Source organism: Argentina silus, assembly GCF_951799395.1.
Source record: "Argentina silus genome assembly, chromosome: 10".
NCBI lineage: Eukaryota > Metazoa > Chordata > Actinopteri > Argentiniformes > Argentinidae > Argentina > Argentina silus.
This window is the reverse complement of record NC_139664.1, coordinates 10,654,138-10,673,907: the sequence shown is the minus strand read 5'-3', so window position 1 is coordinate 10,673,907 and position 19,770 is coordinate 10,654,138. Positions and strand designations below refer to the sequence as shown.

At 44.9% G+C, this 19,770-nt stretch overlaps 1 protein-coding gene across 1 annotated transcript; it reads right to left on the bottom strand.

Annotated features, from left to right (window-relative positions):
* Positions 1-104: 104 nt before the first annotated feature.
* On the bottom strand, positions 105-19,728 carry setd2 (SET domain containing 2, histone lysine methyltransferase). The gene is made up of 22 exons (XM_083679035.1): positions 19,505-19,728; positions 17,969-18,090; positions 16,075-16,096; positions 11,639-15,948; positions 11,358-11,489; positions 11,037-11,165; positions 10,782-10,905; positions 10,573-10,650; positions 10,337-10,434; positions 10,018-10,162; positions 9,518-9,652; positions 8,706-8,834; positions 7,393-8,568; positions 7,125-7,173; positions 6,632-7,031; positions 5,718-6,438; positions 5,320-5,445; positions 4,957-5,093; positions 4,747-4,861; positions 3,264-3,338; positions 2,949-3,050; positions 105-2,098 (listed from the first exon to the last, which is right to left on the bottom strand). Exons 2-22 carry the CDS (start codon positions 17,995-17,997, stop codon positions 1,937-1,939), a joined length of 8,394 nt encoding a protein of 2,797 aa, XP_083535161.1. The 5' UTR covers positions 17,998-18,090; positions 19,505-19,728; the 3' UTR covers positions 105-1,936.
* Positions 19,729-19,770: the final 42 nt, after the last annotated feature.

Here is a 19,770-nt window from a genome sequence, read left to right as displayed (position 1 = left end):
ATTTGGTTCTGGCGGTGTTTATTCAATCGACACCCAAACGCTGTAGATCCAATTACTTTACAAGTCAAGGCGACAATCGAATTAAGACTCATTTTTAGAAAAAAGTTTATTTTCTTTTAAAATGTTTGTACACTCAGTATGACAATGTGCTTACACAGTACTTACAGTTGAGTGGGGTGAAACTTCTTTTGTACATTAAAAAAAAAAAAAAAGAAAAAAAAAAAGAAATCTCAGAAGTCTTTCTCAAAACGAACAAAACGAAAATGCAACCCCTACCACCAAAACAAACCAGGGAGGGCTGTGAGAGGAGAGTCAGTGGAATCCTGGGTATAGCTGACAGATGTGGTTACTGGCACAGGGGGGGTTGAGCTGGTGGGGCTGGCACTCACTCCACCCCATGTCCCCTACACTACTGTGTCCAGGTTTGGTATAATTACACATATTTACACTTTAAATCATGGACCAACAGTCCTTTTACAAAGTCTTTGCTTATTTAAACATTCTCAAAAACTATTTCTCAGTATATTCACATATAAAGCAATATAATACATATGTGTTTGAACATGGTTTAATGCAATTTAACGAGCTGAGACACACTTGATGATTAACGACCCCGAGCCTATGAAACAGTAACCCTGACAACGGGACAAACCTTGGAGACAAACTAACAACAGTTTGCAAAGCAAGACAGAACAGGCACCTCTGTGATGCCTGTCCAAGGAATTATAATTGTAAAAAAAAAAAGACAACATGAGATGTAAAGAAATGGACTGTTAAAATCACAATGCTACATCCTCCTTTCTTGTGTGGGGAAAGAGGAAAGACACAAAGCTGGAGGGTTAAAACAGGGGAAGGGGCACATAGATAGACACACACAACCAAGTGTCACTGGTGGCATCCAAATCCTGTTCAGTTCATAGTACAAATTGATAAAAGAAAACAACATTGATCAGTAACCCTCACTCAGCCAGAACTGCTGTTTCTTCACCATAGTCCACAAAGCCTACTACTTGATACAGAGATGACTAGGTTGATAGAGAGCACACACTCAACAGCTCAATAATAATGTCCATTCTTTTCCATGTGAATTATTCCCACTCCTTGGAGAAGACACGTATAACTCAGAGGAAGCCTTGGAAAATGTAGGAATTTCCAAAAGGATAGCGCCACGACCCCAGCCTCAATCATGCATTCATATAACAACAGAGGCTTCAGAGTCTTGTGGTTTGAAGGCAGGGCTTGAGGAGTACAAGCTTGGACACACTCAGCCCAGCAAGCAGCACCAGAAACACAAAGTCAATGGCTGGGGTAGTGGCGCACAAGAAAGCCAGTCATGGGGGGGGGGGGGGGTCGTCAAACTGATTTTTTTTTCATTTTTGACATTGATCCATTTTAACTGGTTGTCATTGGAATTCATAGGCAACATCCAACATTGGAAAGTACTGAAGAGCTATTCATTTTTACGTCTGTCCAATCTTTTCATAAATCCTTTTCAGACAGGGGAGTGAAAGAGTGGAGCTGAAGTGATCATCTTGAAAACATTGTTAGAAAGGGAACTGGAAAAGGCTAAAACCAAACATGATAGTGAGAACATAGTCAATGTAGCACCCCTTTAGTGTCACCCTCTGTGGACACTTCACCTGAAAGTCATTCTGTGACAGCTCTGTCTCCGGAAATCATCATGATTTTCACCCTTCACTAACCAGTGGGCCCCAGAGAGCTTTCAAGGCAGCAGTTAACACACAAGTCATTGTCATAAATATGTGTACGGAGCGATTGCCCTCTCTCACTATCTGACAACAGACACTCCAGACAGGTTGACCCATGCTTGTAGGAGTGAGAGAGGATCATAAAGGCAAATCTGTGCGTGGGTTTGAGTGTCTCCCTCCACGTCAGCCCAGAGCGGATGTAAGCCTTGATCCCTGTACTCCAGACACTAGTCCAACTCTGTGTCCTCTTTGGGCCTGTACACGGTTCCAAACTTCTGCATGTACTTCTTGATATACTCCTTGGTCTTGTGCTTGACGTTCTCATTGCACTCAAGGTCCTCTGGGTTGGTGCAGGATTTCAGCTCCTTGTTCATCACGCCATGAGTTAGCTTTTAAAATGGAGAGAGAAGGAGAGAAAAGAGTTAGATCTTTCTCCTGCCAAAAACACAAAGTGGATGGCATCACTAAATGGAGAATAGTGGTTAGATCACACTGTGACATTTGAGAGGCATTTGATTTGTGAGGCTTTCATGCCAAGTGATCCATTTCATAAGCTTAGTACTTGCTTTAAATTTAAACAATGAAACTCCAGCTCTATCGATGGAGTAAATTCAAAATGTTAGCACTCTAAGAGGCTCTGTTTTAGGGTTTTGGGCACAGTATAAAATGTACATGTCAGTTTACTTGGCCTCTCTTTGTTTATTATGTCCATGTGCGCAGAGTACTGGTATGTCCAAATGGCACTCAATTTAAACCAGTCCCCACAGAATTGTGGCTGACAACCCGGAGAACCAGGGGAAAAAAGAGCCTGTTGCCCTTTGAAGAAATGCTGGCCCTACATTTTGGGCTCTTAGGAGGAGAATGAGTAAAAGAAAAAAAGAAAAAAAAGGAAAAAAAAAAGGAAAAAAACACAGACAGTATTCTGAATGTACAATGTGTTCCATTTGTCCACAAAAAAGGTTAAAAAACATTGTTCAAGCTCAAGAAAGAAACCGGGGGAGCTGAAGGCTCAACTATTTAGTTCCGGTCTGAGTGAAGCTTTAGTGTAAGAGTTGAAGGGAAATACCCTTATCCTTTGAAGTCAAGTGCTATCCAAGACTTTTACACAATCTACTGACTGTTCAAGGGTCAATGATTTTAATATAGTAAAATATGAACATTTGAAAACTGTACAATGGCTTTCAAATAGAATGGGTCTAATCCCAGACCCAACGCTATCACAAATGTTATCAGAATTACCTTTCTGGCCAGGTGCTTGAAGTCCTCTGTGTTAATGATGCGGCCCAGTTTGCAGTCCGGCTTCCGGTACGGGTTCAGGCATGTCACAATGAACTGGGACATCTAAGCATTATACACAGGGAAGAAGGCATGAATAAGTAATGTAAAAACAATATTAAAGACAAATAAAGAAGGACAGTTCTATAGGGTGCAGTAACCCTGAATCTCAGCATATCATACAGAGCATTAATCCCTCCCCATCTCATCATGGGAGAGAGGCCTTTGCCAACACAGGGATTGATGGGTTCTATCCAAGGTTCAGAGACTTTGGCTCACCTCTTTGCGGAACGTCTCTTTACTCTTTTTTGCCAGTTCGCTGGAGGTGTCTGCTTCAGCTGTCTTGGTTGAGAACTGTGAAAACAAATTGAAGTGAAAGGTCATGGAACATGTCTGTCGGAATATCATACACTGAAGCCTTTTGTTTTTGACATGCTTTGCTAAGCTTGAAACTGTCACCAAGTCAGCAGTCTCTGTTATATCAGTCTATTTCACCACTAGGGACATTTTCTCAGCTGTGGCAGACAGCAGAAGCCATTTCATGGTGATAAAAACCCAACCCTGCTGGCATACTGAAATTCCAAAAATCAAATGCGGAGGAAGTGAGTCTGGCCACACCCGTAGGATTGGACCCATGGATGAAAGACAGCAGGTGCTGCGCAGCAGCTCTCAAGGACAGTGGGACAGACAGCACCTGGCCACCAGCCCCTCCACAGGAGCCGCACAAAGCAGGGATATCCTGCCAGGGGGCTCCCTCTCCGGCCTCCGGCCCTCAGCAACAAAGGCAGCCAGTCAACAGCTGATGCCCCGTGCACACACCAGGGTGGCGAGGATCAAAGGAGAACACAATGGATTCACACATAGTTCTCTCCACACTTCCTGAGGGGCATTGTGCCCACAGAACGAGGAACCTGCCAGAAAGAAGCACTCAGAGACGGTGGAATAGAGCACAGTTTACGAGAGGCTGGGGAGAGCACAGGGCATAATTCAGGACCTGGGCACGGACACAGGACACATGTTGGAAATTGGCCATGACCTCATAGCTTTTATTGGCGGATGACATATCCATCGTAAAAAAGTAGCTTTCCCTCTTTCAACTCGGCCTCGGCTACGTACACATCTTTTAAAAATCCATCTAGACAAAAGGGGCCTTTGCGTAGTTAGACTCTAAACCATGAAACCGCAAATAAACTAATGCAAGTTTCCTCAGCCGGTTTCCATTATCATCAAAGGCAGGGTAAAAATGAAGAGGGAAATCAAACTGCGCAGAGTGAGGGAGCGAAAGAGAGAGATGGAGGAGATGAGCTGAGCCACCCCACCCCTGACTGCCTAGGGGACACACAGCTGTCTGAGGGGAGGGACAGGAATGATGTGTGGGTTACAGATGCATGCTTTTTTTCTCCTAACCTTCTTCACCACTACCTTAGATGTTGAGGAAGTCTCTTCAAAGTGCCATCGCCATTCAATCAAAAAAAAATACCTTTAATTAATTTACAGCTAGCTTTTAGTGAGTAGAGTTATTATTATTTATTTTTTTCCAGAGATGAACCACAGCTGAAAATAATCACTCCTGCGACATCTTCAATTAACTGAGGGAATGAACACTATCATCATGCTCTGTATGCAAGCACAAACATTCTGGGAAGCTATCGAAAACAAACATTTTGCTTTGGCAGACGAGATCCTGAGGGCTTTCTTTTCACACTATCATCAGTTTACCAAATCACTTAAATCCAAGGTATTTTGGAGGGTCAAAGGTCACCTTGGAGGGATTTTCATCATACGTTGGCGTCCCGAGATCCATCTCAGCCTCATGGTCTACGTTGGCGTCATCACTGCCCCCATCCCACTGTGGAGGAGGGTCCCACTGAGTTTGCCTGAGGGGCAGAGAGGGGTAGTGTTAGACACACGCACACACAGATGCATACAGGCACGCACGTACGCGCACACACACACACACACACACACGCACCTAGTGATGATGTGGTAGTAATAGATCTTTCCCTCTGGGTCACGCGCCACCTTCCAGCTGGGAGGCAGGACAATGGTTTTGGGTTTGGGTGGAGAGGGAGGGGGCAGGTCCATCACACTGTTTGGTACAATCATCTCCTGCAGAGGGACAAAAGAAGTCGCCAGGATGTCAATTTTAGCGAGAGACAAGAATTGTACTGATACTGAGACTAATCCTCAACATCTTGATGCACGCACTGACACCCCCTTGTGGCTAGCTCTATATAGAGGTTGCACCTAAACATAGACCTATTATTATGAGAGGGATGTCAAAATATCTGACCCTATATCAGTAGCTAGGGTCAATGTGGAGAGGGCATGTTACCTGTTGGACAGTCTGGGAGGTGACGATGGTGGTGACAGTGCCACCTTGCTGTACCACCACTCCCTGCTGGTGGCCAGTGTACATTGGTTGACCATGTAGGTAGCTGGCAGCCGGGTCAGTGTACGCCTGTGACCAAAGAGAACACGTACTCAGAGACCATGCAGAAACAATACAAATGTACAGCATCACATTCAAATGGCATATCATTAGATAGTGCCTTTGTCGACAAGACGTGAACGTTTCATGAATTTAACTGCAATGCATTGCCCACACTCTCGTAAGCAAATTATTTTATAAAAATAATATGCTAAATGCGTAGACTACTAACTGTTAATGCTAATAACAATAACCATAGTACTGTAAGTTGACAGTGAGTGTAGAAGTGTATGCAGCCCTACCTGTATGACAGGTGCGTTGGCCTGTGGGTAGGCTGTGGGGATGCTGTAAATGGTCTGACAGGGCTGGCCCTGGTAGTAGATGGCTGTCTGAGGTGGTGCAGGGACAGGGGGGTACTGCTGGGCTGGCTGGGTTGCCACTGTCACTGCCTGCTGGGTGGTGGGGTCCCACAGTGTGGTGTAACTCTGCTGGCCCTGCATCTGGGGGGCCACTGTCTGCGGAGGCACGGAGAGGACGGCTACACCAGGGTCCTGGGCTGCCACAGTAGGCTGGGCATACTGTTGTGGAGGGCCAGGGGTGAGCTCCAGTGGCGTGGTGGTAATGTGCTGCGGGAGGTTGGAGACTGGAGGGGGCTGGGAGGTAGAGGATGGAGAGGCTAGGCCCAGCTCTGAGATGAGTGGCTGGGGAGGCGTCTCTTCATAGGCCATGGCGGGCAGGGGCTCCACTGGAGGCGTGGGCAACAGGACCTTGCCTGCGTTGGGGTTGGTGGGATCCACAAAGGACTGAATGGGGTAGCCGGGGGGGTAAGTGATGAAACCAGGGCTATCGGTGTAGGCCATGGCTTCATAGGCCAGAGTCTGGAGCTGCTGCTGTTGGAGCTGTTGTTGTTTCTGGGCCTCGTGCTGAGCCACCTCCTGCTCAAAGAGTTTCCTGCGTTCTTCTGTTGACAGTTTGTTGCGCTCCTTTGTGCGCCCCTTCTTGCTGCTGTTGGATTGGTCAAACCTGACAACACAAGAGGAGTGAATAAGTCTGACTTGAATACTGACACAGACCTCTCTTTCCATGATGCTTTTTTTGTTTGTTTTCAACTTAACATGCACTCTAATCAAATGACTTGAGCTTGAGTACTGTATATCAAAATGTATTAAATCATCCATGACTAATTTATATTTTGTGAGTGCTAGAGCATTCGTACCGTTCCTCGTTGCGTCGGCTGCTCCTCTCATAGGCCGAGGGCGGGGGGGAGGTGGATGCCCGTCTTCTCCGTCGCTCTGTGTTGCGGGGTGTTTTTTCAGAGTCTCTATCCCGATCTCGATCCCAGTCTCTATCTCTATCCCTGTCCCTGTCCCTGTCCCTGTCCCTGTCTCTGTCTCTGTCCCTGTCTCGTTCTCTGTCCCTGTCCCTGTCCCAATCCCTGTCCCTGTCCCTGTCCCTGTCTCGGTCTCGATCCCGGTCTCGGTCCCTATCCCTATCCCTATCCCTATCCCTGTCTCGTTCCCTATCCCTCTCCTTCTCTCGCTCCCGTTCACGTTCGCGCTCCCGGCTTCCAGAGGGTGTGCGAGGTGTCAAGGCAGCATCTCTATCCCGACTACGATCTGAAAAGGGGCAATAAAATAGTTTAAGGATAAATCAACAGTCGACTATTGTTGAATAAATAAAACCAAGTGCAGACAGGAACACCCCCCTACCGTTTGTCTCCTTCTCCACCTGGCTTTTCTTAGGTATCCTGTACACCTCCTGAGGAATGAGAGTAGATTTCACTTCACAGCTCTAAACACAACCAGCCAACCAATAACAGCTCTGTGACATTGATACTATGTTTCTTAAAATGACACATCAACAGTTCACCCCACATTTAACATCCATGACATTGGCAAACATAACCTCACAGTGTGTGAGTGTGTGTGTGTGCACGTGTGTGTGTGTAAGAATAAATGAGTCTCTGAATTTCCTTGCCTTCAGGTCCTTCCAGGTGTCCAGGAGACTGGCGGCCATGCCACTGATGTCAATGTCGTTGAGCTGTGGCTCCTGACTTCTCTCACTCTCCACATCAGACACGCCCACCTCCTCGTCCTGAGAGGGAGTTCCCACCGCCACAGGCTCCACAGGAGCCACTGGGGCCTCTGACGCTGTGTTCACTACAGGGGCCTCTGACGCTGTGTTCACTACAGGGGCCTCAGAGCTGGGGGGAGCCTCAGGGGCCAACTCACCAGGCTGTTCCTCACCACCTGGGGCCTTCTCCTCGCTGCCAGGGCCCTTCTCAGACTCCTTCTCAGCCTCCCTCTCAGCCACCTCCTCAGGCTCCTTCTCAGGCTCCTTCTCAGGCTCCTGCTCCTTCTCCTCTGTCTCTGTTTCTGTCTCTGTTTCTGTCTCTGTCTCTGCTGTGGCCTCCTCCAGGGCAGCAGGCTGTTCTGTTGAAGATCTCTCAGTAACATCTGTCTGTGCAGAATGATCCTCTGGCTCCTGGACCTCTGTGGTGGGCTGTGCTCCTTCTTCCACTGCCATCTCCTCCTCAGGCTGACTGGACTGCTCCTCCCCACTGTTTTTCTCTCCTTCAATCGTCTCCTCTTTCACCTCCTCCTCATTGTCTATCTCCTCTGCTTTCTCTTTAGCCACCTCTAGTTCAGCCTCTGCACTCTCAACTGGTTCTGCCACCTCTAGTGTCTCCTTCTGCTCTTTGATTGGATCTTCCATTGACTCCTCCACTTGAGTCTCAGAGTCACCCACTGCCTCTGTGGTCTCTGTCTTTGCTGGTTTGCTTTCTGTTAGCCCAACCTGTGAGGACTCCTCTTCCTCCTCCTCCTCCTCATCTTCCTCCTCCTTCCCGTCAGAGACTTTGCTGGCATCAGACAGAGCGCTATCCAGGCTGTTCTCACTGATAATCTTGAGGCGGCGGTACACCGCACGCTTAGGGGTGTCACTGTCCAGCTCTGGCCCCAGTTTGGCAGCAGAGCCGTCAGGAGTGTTGAGGGGTGTCTGGGCACGAGACGTGTTCTCACTGGAGTAGCCGTCCATCTCAGTGGGTTGTGGAAGGGAGTGTGTTTGGGCCCAGCGCTGGATGAAGTGCAGGACCCGACTCTCCTCCAGCATGTTTTTAGTAGAGATGGGCAGCACAGACAGGGTCTTCATGATCTAATGGGATAAATGGACAGCATTTAGTTAGCATATAATCTTTTTCTTTGTTCCTCAGATATCAATTCTTAAGTTTAGTCGATTTTAAGTTCAGTCGAAATTGCTTCCTATTTACAGACTCCTAATTGAATTTTCACCTGAAATTGCAGTTTGATGTTGTTGACACTGTTGCCCTTCGCTTCTGAGAGCTCTACCATGAATATCCACAGCAAGGAGAGACCATGATGGTCCAGGAACTGCTTCAGGCAAGATGGATTCTGGGTATCCTGGGCATAAACACAATCAAATTAAAGAGTCTGAGAGTTATCTACACTGACTGAGCACTTTATTAGGAACACATGTACACCTTCTCATGGTGGAGGTGCCGTAATGGTGTTGGGAATGTTTTCTTGGCACACTTTGGGCCTGTTAATACCAATCAATCATCGCTTGAATGCAGCATGCCTATTTGAGTATTGTTGCTGACCATGTGCACCCCTTCATGGCAACAATTCACCCATCTTCTAATGGCTACATCCAACATGATAATGCACTGCGTCACAAAGCAAAAGTCGCCTTCAACTGGTTTCATGAACATCACAATGACTTCAGTGTTCTTCAGTGGCCTTCCCAGTCACCGGATCTGAATCCAATAGAACACCTTTGGGATGTGGTAGAACGGGAGATTCACAGCTTGAAAGTGCACCTGAAAAATCTGCAGGAATTGCATTATGCAATCATGTCATCATGGACCAGAATCTCAAAGGAATGTTTCCAACATCTTGTGGAATCAATGCCATGACGAATTGAGGCTGTTTTGAGAGCATACGGAGGCCCTACCCAGTATTAGTATAGTGTTCCTTATAAAGTGCTCCGTGAGTGTATATAGGACCACATAAAACAACATACGTTAGGATTACACATTTTCTTAATCTTAAAAATGACTCATCAAGGGGGAGGGAATGCTTACTTGGATGAGTTTGAGGCATGTAAGTTTTTGCTCCATGGTCTCCACTCTGACCATCAGTCGACACAATGACACCACCTCCTTCTCATCATACAGGCCTTCCCCATTCTCTAGTAGCGCCTCCAGCTCCTCGTCCACCTAGGGAAAAAGGCAAAACAACCACTCAACACCAGAAAGGTTAGGACTAACAAAAATTCATTCTATGCCCTTACTACAAAAAGATGACTTCCTCTCCAAACTAGCCGCTTTCACATGAGAGGAGCCTAAAATAGCCGCTCTTTTGTGTTTCAGCAGTGTTATTTATAGATGGGCAAAGTCACTGGAGCTCTCAGAGCAATTAGCCTGAAGCCAGTACAAACCTGACCCAGTTATGCCAAAAGACCACCACTGACTATAGTCTCAGCAGATCATACAATGGGAGTTATCAAAAACACTTCATACATAAACTGGCCCTTGTTCTACCAAATATATACACCAGTGCCAAACCTGATGAACACACTCACCGTTGTGAGAGCACTCACTGTGTCCTTCTTGCGAGTGCGCTCTTTCTTCATCTTCCCTCCTGCTGCTCGAACACTGACCCTGTTCTCCCCACCAAGGAAGCCTCTGCAGCTGGCAGCCCCACAGAAGCATTTCTGGGCCTCTTTCCTGGTAGGTACAGATAGGAGACAGGGTAACCGCAGGAATCTCTCACTCAGAGAGCAATGATGACTTCACAGTATTTACAATAAACACCAGTATTATGTACTACAAAAGACATTCAAGGGGTTAAAACCTCATTATCAACTGGATACGTGGACAAATGCCAAGAGAGACACTAACCCATATCTCTGAAACTGGTAATCAAAAGTCAGCTCTGTCCCAGCATTGACTGTCTTTGAGGTGAAGAACCCAACTCTAAGTTGCCCATTCACAGTCCACTGAAATTACACAACACAATTATTAGTGACAAATCATTTAGTTTTAAGAAACCACAGATTATAAGTAGAGAAAAACATTGCGATGAACAAAGTGAATCGAATTGATTTAATGTGAGGGAACTCTCTGCCCCAAAATACCTTCTGGGTCTCACAGTTAGGCTCACAACTGTGGTTCATGAAGCGAGAGCAATTCCCCTTCAGTGTGGCATCTATGATCTAAGGAGACAAAATGGAGACAGAATGAAATGTGCTCTCCCAAATGACATGTGAGTTGTTAAAAACAAAAAACATTTTATTTCACTTATGAATGTTGAGTTCACTGTGCCCATCAGCAGATAAAGACACACCTCATTATTTTTCAAGGCCATGAAATAGTAGTGGATGTTCTTCATACGAGCATAATCTTTCACGCGTGTCTTGAACTCCTTATGGTCCAACACCTCACCGCAGTATTCCAGCACAAAGGTGTTTCTGAAATGCAAAACAAATACATTAAAAAGATGTATGACACCTTTGTAGAGTATCTTTTAACCTTTTATGGCATTACAGAAATGTTGCTTCTCTGTATTGTTTCGTAAATCCCTGCCAGCTAAGAGCCTTACGGAGACAAGTCCTTCGCTGCCCGTAGTCCCCAGCCCTTATCTTCAGTAAGAATGACTTCGAAGTCTGCATGCTGTTTCATCTGGAAGCGTCGGTTTGAGCAGTACCCTCCATTCACACACCGTGAAGAGCTACAAACAGATGGAAATATTTGTTATTACAACAACTTAATTTTCTGCAGCAATAACACATTCCTGACAAACATACATCATGCCAGTCACAGATTGAAAACATATGAAACTATACTCACAAACCAAAATGTGAAACCCAGGACTGTGGGTCAATTAATTGTTTTATGGTACACTACAAGGTGAAGAACTCACCACTCAATCATCAGCAGGCGGTTAAGGCAGTCCTCTCCACAAGCAAATACCCCGCGTGATCTTTCCTCCCTTGTGAGGACTGAGCACTCACATTGCATACGTTTGATGTCTCGATGAGACTTGCTCTTCTTCCTGTTCACGTCAAAGGAAATTTCACAGTGGCAATTGCTATTAGGGCTAAAGTGTGATGATCTTGTTTCATGCACATTTAGAATACAAACAAACAAAATAAGTTATCATTAGAGGTGACTATTGCAAAGATAAAGTTAAACAAAACTCACCGCTCTGTCAGATATAGGTTCTCCTCGATCAGGTCAAAGTACGGCGGCATCTTTTTTGCCCTGGCCATCTCCCTCCAATTACTGGAGTCCTGGAAGTCTCGCAGACTGAGCAAAGGTCGTTTCACTTCAGCATGAACTGGAGTTTCCTTAGAGTCTTTAGTAACCTTTTGGACATCGCTCTCCGCTAGACGCTCCCTTTTTTTTGCAAGCCCAGGCTCTGCCTCGTTGTCAGAATCTGATTCGATCTCTGGTCGCCTCTTCTTGGGAGGGCCCCTGCCTCTGTGGGGCCTTAAGCTGTCATCTCTATGGGGTTCAGTAATAACAATTCTCTCTGGGGTGGCACTGACAGCACCCTTGCAGTTGCTACTAATTTCATGGGCTTGGACAAATGTTGATGAGCCTGGAAGGTTGGGATCATTGCAATCCACAACTACTCTACTGAGCCCTGCTGTTTTACCCTCACTGTCCTCATCATAGTCATTAGTCAGGGAGTCAGGATGTACTTGACCAACAGGCTCCTGATACTGTGGCACATGGAGGTAGACCGGTTGAGTGGTAGTAGGTTGGGCCCAGTAGGCATGGTCTTGCCTGTACACCAGTCCCATGGAAGAGTTTCCAGGCTGTTTAGGGTTTGGAAGCTGTGCCCCATAACTGCTGTCTGGTGGCTGGTATGTGCTGCTGGGCTGCTCTGACTGTGTGAAATCCCACCCAAGACTGAAGCCCTCCTTGCTGTTGAAATCATCAGAGTAAGAGAAGTCTCCATGTTGGTAATGGGAGACCATCTTGCCTCCTCTACCACGTACATAATGCTGTGGATGTCCTGGATCAGACTGCCTAAAAGAGTTCTCAAGACTATGGGCAGGAGCCTGGCTCACTGTTGCACAAATCTTTGGTCTCTCATGGGTAATGCTATAAGGATCCTTATAAGGCTGGGCATTGATGGCATTGGAGCCCTCGAGCTGACTCGTGCTGTCAACCATGTTGCTCTGGGATTGATACAGCATGGTCTCATGTGCAGGGAGATTTCCCTCAGCACAATGGCTACTGCTCTGCTTGGTGCTCTCACACATGGTGGAAAAGCCTCTGTGTCTCTGCTTTGGGCTCTCTCGACTTGGGATTTCTTTACTGGCATTCCTGTCCAGGTCACTCTCTTGGCCAATGGGCCTGTTAGCATGTTGCCGCCCTGGGCTGGTGCTTGGACTACAGGGAGAGGCAGACATGTCCTTTGTGTCCAGAGTCAGGGTGGAATTCTTTGGCACAACGACCACAGAGTGCAACCGTTTCATGGTTGCACTGCCGTCAGAATCATACTCTGAATCATCAGTGTCACTGTCCTCACTATGCTCTACTCCATCTTGGCTCAACCTTTTACTTTTAACCACTTTGCCCTTGTGCGGGTCATCTTTAGATTTCTCTTCACTACGATCACCATTACAACCCTGTTCCCTTGTACTTTTGTCTACTCGTAAGGAATGATTTAAAAGCAAAGGCTCTTCAATATTTTTACTAACATGGGGTTTGATGTCTAAATGGTCATTGCTGGTGCCACATAAGTCTAGCTGTGCAGTTGACTTTGATGGTTCAAACTGGTCTGTACATTTACCATTCCCAGTGGATATTGGTACAGAGCCGTGTTCTTGCTTGATGGTCATTTTCTCCTTTACTATTTTGGAATGTGTCTCAGCTTCCTGTTTAAGATGACCTTTCTGTACAGACGAATCTTCATGGTTAATTTCTTTAGAGAAATCTATTCTCTTAACAGAGATTACCTTTTTCACAGCAGGCTTACTCTCTTGGCAAGGCAATTTCTGAGGATTATCACTGTCCGAGGTATCTTGTCCAACAATATCCCAACGAGATCTTTTAGTATTACTTTTCTTTTTCCTCAGCAAATCAATGTTCTGCTGTTCACTCTTATTCTTCAGTTGTTCAGATTCAGATTCTAGAGGAAGGCTTGCACAAGACTGCATGTTGATAGTTACATCTATACTAGAATGCAGCATTTTCTCTGATTTAGTGTTCTGCTGCATTTGGTCTCTGACAGATAAGTCTGTTGTAGAAATTGATGACTTAGACTCAACTGAGCATAGAACAAATGGCTTATCGTGGCTGGACACTATTCTATCGTCACTGCTGCAAAACATTGATTTAGCTTCATTAGGGTCTACATGCTTTACATACTTTTCCGGTTCAGAACAAAGGCTTTTCTTAACATAGAGCTTTACATTAGCCCCCAAAGCAAAATGTTCAAGTAACTGGTCTCCACGAGAGGTGTTTAGTAAATTTCCTGCTGATGCATTCTTATCCTCTATACCGTCATTCATTTGCCCACTTTCTACACTTGATTCTACTTCAGTTATTCTATCAGTTGGTTCACAGTTTGAAGCTGATGCCAGAGTTGGTTCTGTCACGTCTTTATCATGGGATGTGATGACATCCTTGTTGTCAACTCCCTCCCTTTGGCAAGTACCAGCAGGCTGGGAAGCTGCTTCTGCTTTATCCTTTTTGCTCTGTAGGTGAGATTCCACAGGGCTTAAATGTGTTTGTATGTTACTGGGACTGGGAAATGTGTCCCTTGATTGTCTGTCAATTACCCTTGTATTCACTGAGGACTTAGATGGTGTAATTTGCTTAGAGTCTGGCTTACTAGAGTTTTTCAGGGTCCATGTCCCCTCAGAGCCAGAAGACCGGTCAGAGCTCTGAGACTGAGACTTCCCTTTATGTTCTACCTCAGAGTCGCTGGAACTGTTTTTCTGGAGTCTTTTCTCAGATGTTTGAGAGGGGCGATGAGGGCTGGAATGACTGGATCTAACATTGGTTTCTGAGTTATGGTGAGTGTTGGATTTCTTGTGATTAGATTCCATTTCAGGAGAGCGCTTTCGGAGGGAATCAGAGTGAACAGTTCTCTTGGAAGCCCTCTCAGACTTGGAAGCCTGTGTTCTTTTGTCTATCTCGGAAGGGTGAGGAGAATCTACAGATTTAGAGTCTCTCTCAGATTTTGAGTAAGATGATGATTTTGAATCTCTCTGTGAGTTAGAATGTGTGGATGATCTGCTGGAGTCACTAGTTCTAGTCCGATTTCTCCTGTGGTCATCCTCAGAGTCAGAACTGTCACGTGCTCTGCCATCAGTCCGGGAGCGAGAGCCCCTCCTCTCTTTGTGTGGAGAGCTCCTGTGAGACCTTTGCTCAGAATCATGATAATGAGACCTATCCGACCGTGATCCTCTCTCACTTCTGGATCTCTCAGATCTGGAGTGTGACAAACTTATCCGAGGGCCCCTTGATCTGGACCGTGAACGACTCCTGGTCCTTCTGCGGTCTTTATCAGAATGAGAAGACCGTGAAGATGTGCGTTTTGATTCACAGTCTGACTTGGAGTAGCTAGAGGTCCTTTCATCCTTCTCTGAACGCGTATTATAAGAACTTTTTTCTTTTTCCTCTACTTTGGGGAGAGAGTAAATCTTTTTTGCATCCTTGACTATCATGTTGGATTTTGCTGTGGTCTTGGGTTCTCCTGACCTGTGGCTGGAAGACGTCTGCACTGAATCACCATCAGATTCTGAGCCATGGACTGTGCAATCGGATTGAGACCGGCCTTTCGTATTTTCTGAGGCGTCTTCAGGCTCAGTGGTACCAGAACTGTCAACACCGTCTTTCCCTGTGTGGAAGGAATCAGTTGGCTTCTTGATGCTGGGGTCCAGTTTCCCCTCAGATGCATCTGTGAGGGCATTTTCAGAGGGGCAGTCACTGACAATGTTCTGAAGACTGTTCTGAGGCTCGGGGATTGGGAATTCAGTATCACCTATATCTGAAGATTTAATTAAAACCTCTTGCTCGGAGGAGAGTGGCTCCTGTAACATGATGCTCGTTGCGGGATTCTCTTCAATAATAGAAACACTGAGAATTTGCTTTTTGAAGTGCATCTTTCCCATGTCTACTTTAGTTTTGGGGGCTAAGGATACCGACATCTGAGGGGCAGGGGTCTCTGCTACTGATGTGGGCACCAAGGGTGGCTGAATTTGCTCATTTTTAGTTTCTATATGCTGCCCTGCTCTTTCCTGAGGGAGTGAGGTTGCAGGTGGCAGGGCAGAGGGAAGTTCACTCATGGATTTTTCTGGGCTGGGAGGGGCGAGGAATAAATTCTGTAGCGGTTTCTTTGTCTGACAGAAGCTGAAGGACACTTTCTGGCGACCCGACTCTTCCAGGTTCACCTTCATCTTGGTTCCTTTAGGCAAGAGACGACTTGACAACATAACTCTGGGGGAGAGGCCTCTGAGTATAGCTGCCTTGGTGAGGCCTTCAACCTTGACCTGTACAGGGAATGGGAAAAGTAGATGTTACCACAGTCACACTGAAAGGAAAAACTCAGAACTAATGTAAAACAAATCATGTCTGACATTGTTCATAAATAAATAAAGTTATCAGCAAACACTTACCGTGGCATCACTCCCCTCTTCCCTGGGGTCACAGAAGAAGCATTGGGAGACAACCAAAATAAATCAATCAACACTGAGGGTCTTAATAATGTAATATGATAGAATAATTCCTACGGTGGTTTTAGCCATCACAAAATATAGGGCTAGGTTATGGTTAAAGGTAAGGTCACATTTTACATCTGTGTAGTAACTGTAATTACACTAGTAACAACACTCTATTGACATGCTGTTACATAGTACATTGGTTATTTCTTTCTAATTGCATTGTAATGGAGTTGAGCGGTTTATTATACAAGTGGAACAAGGTCTGTAATAACACAAACCACTGAACTCCTATGCTACATTAAAACGTAATAATCATGTAAAATGGTAATACAATGATGCTACTACAGTAATTACAGCATTACTATGTAAAGTGTTACCAAACTAAATATCCAACCAGTTAAAAAAAAGTTATATTTAAAAAAAAGCATACACAAATATGTAAAATATGCCTTGAGCAATAGGCTAGCCTATGCGTTGACATGTTCAGTGAAACATGTTAATATTTGGCACAAGTATGCAAATTGTGCAGTAATAGGAGTAATGAATTCAACGTCCTCAGTAATCCCTAAGAGTGAACAAAAAAATTTGCCCGTTCATACCCCGGCCTGCACAATGACTTTCCTAAAAACAGTGTCAAACAGTAATGCATGTGTCTGGTAAAGCTCTCCACTCTTTTGTTAAACTAAGAGGGCACACAACTGAGGCTGTTTTCCTTAGGGTACAGTAAGGGTGCTAAGCAACAACTGGGTCACCTATTCCTTTAGGACGTGATGCGTTTTTTTCCTGTGACCTTCAGAAGTCAGACAATTCTATAGTGACAGTCCGAGACATGAGCCATTTAATGTACATTGAAAGGTCATTTTCTGTCATTCTAACAAACCCAAAACAAGTACTGTTTCAATCATTTCAGATTATGCGTAATCAGTCACATCTCTCGTGTGGTGTCATATGGTTTACAATGGAACAGATCATTCGGCCTATAGCCAACATTGTTGTTTAGAAATGTGGTATAAAAAGTTACATTTTCAAGAATTATCTTTGGAAAAACGGTGTAATAAAAATTAAGGTCGAAAAAAATTGAGTGAATATGGCTGTAATCTAAACGCATCAAGTGAGTACTGGCCATTTAGCCTATTGTCTCACCTTAGGCAAGGACAAAAAGTCAGTAACTCGTTGCACCTTTTGTCTATGTTGAGATTATGTGAGGGTGACTGCTGCCATGGTGACCAAGGCCTAAGGATCCAAGCCACTATGGTTGAGCAAACAAACTTGGCAGACAGAGGCTGGAGCTTGAGTACACACTAACAGATATAGGATGGGATACTATCTGATGCCACCCTCCCATTGTATGCAGAGATTCTTATTAAACAAACCACTAGACAACATGTTTGGCCTTCAATGAATGAAAAAAACAATGAGCTCTATCATAAAGTCCCTCTCTCTAAAGCAGCACTGCTACTACTCTAGAACTGGAGCTCTAGGATTAGAATGCAACTGAAACCTGGATCAACATTCCAGCATTCAACTCTACTAGATTATGTCATGCCTCTACATCATCAGTGAAGTGCCGAACTAACTAAAGGACCAATACAAGGTGTGATGGGTGTTGCTCAGTCCAATTAAAGTTAGAGTTCGTGCTGGGGCTTATCCTTGACAGGATACATTGCCTCCCCAAATGGTGAACTCCTTCCTACAGCCTTGCTTAGGTCACCTCTGAATAGAGACTAAATGCAAAGGACTACAGACACTCAGTCAAAAGGAAAAATAAAAATGCCAAAGTGAGAATTAACTATTCAATGAAGCCTAGCAAACTAAACAAATTGTGTGTGTCATGGTATGGTGGTAGTACCTGATCTCCGAGTCCACCAGAGCATCCATTGAGAGACGGGTCTGACGTTTGTAGCCCGGTAGAAGCTGCTGGTCAAGAATAAACCAGTTCAGAGCAAGGAGCTCTCCAAAGTGATGTCACACCTAAGAATAGAGATAGGATTGCAGTTAATGACAGATAGCATGCTTGATAATCAGAGGAAATTACATTAGACTAGAACTTACACTGAACATCAGAGGATGTGCTACCTTGTCTGTTCTCTACAAATCCTTAAAGACATCAGTTGACAGACACAACATGTGCAGCCCTAAGGATTGATAACACCCTTTTTAGAATGTAGGCTGTCTTTGATCATTGTCACCAGGTCATCCTCACAGTAGCATACTGGTGCAAGATTGAACATCAGTCAATATGATCAGCAAATGTACAACAATTTGTCCATTCCTGTGAAAAGGGAATACCTCTCAGTGTATCTTTATAAAGTTAAATTATGGTGTAGGCTATTCATGCAGATCAACTCTTATAGTTATTAGGGCCGAGACCTGTCACGCCACCGGCAAGAGGGGTGATGGTACCAATCATTTGAATCCATCTAACCTACCAAATACTCAGCTAGTAACATGTTGGTTGATTTGCAATTCTTACAAATGCAAACGATGCATGTAGACTACTGAGCCGTTGTGTCTTTGACAGTTGGCGAGAAACGACTTGTCTTAAGCTGCGTTATCTATTGTTTCAGTGTGGCAAAGGAAGCCATTGCTCGCCTCCTACTTATCCCTAGTTAGCGAGGGCAAGCGGCTAATTGGTGATGAATGATGGGAGCTATTGGTATAGCTGTTGGTATTTCTGTCTCTGGTGAAATAGAAACCAATCTTGCACTATAAGCTAAGAAAGACTGCAAACATTATCTCAAACCACGTAACAGTTGTGCCACTTCTCCAGCGCTAGCTTGCTAACAACAGTGTTTGTTCATCACACATGACTGGCTGGCAAGACATTTGCAAACAAACCCTCACGTTTATAATAACACTAACTTACACTTACAATGGGAACACACAGGGTCAGATACTGAAGCATTAAAATCTATCTGATTGCAGTTCAACAGCAATCAAATGTAGATAGCTGACGTTTATGTAAGGCGTAGCTATCTGCTAGTGTTCAAAAGCGGCGAGTCTGACAAAATTCACAACGAGGATTTTTGGCCTAAGACGAATGAGGCCTTTTATCGATGTCCCGAGTGCGGGTCTCGAAGCTAGTTAGCTAGCATAACCTCATTAGCTCTGTGGTTGGTTATATTTACTGATGAAAATCATTTCACGTCCTGCTTAACGCTCGCATATGTACCTACAGCTATATTAAACACGCGCCATATTGCTTATGAATAAACCCAACACCATAAACTAGCGTAGTAATAGCTGCTATGACTTGCTAGGTCAAGTGTGCATCATGGGAATAGCGGAGACTAGCTAACGCATATAACGTTAGTCGAGTCATCTGGCTTTTTAATTTATGTTTTATTATAGCGAAAAAGAATAACGAAACCGGTCAGATACTCACTCTGTCGGGTGCTTTGGGTCATAATGCTCACTCATTTACAATTCCGACAACAAACTGCTCGTTCTCGGCTGAAAGACATCAAGCAACGCCGACGTCAAATCCACACGGGGTGTTCTCGAAATTGTATCCTCAGTCTCTGAAGGTAGCTACCAAGCTAACTAACTGCATTTCAAGCAAAAATAAAAAATCGGTGCACATTCGTTAATGCACACATTTGGCTGCACATTTGGTCCTTTCTTTTAGAAATATAAGTTGTTTTTGAACTT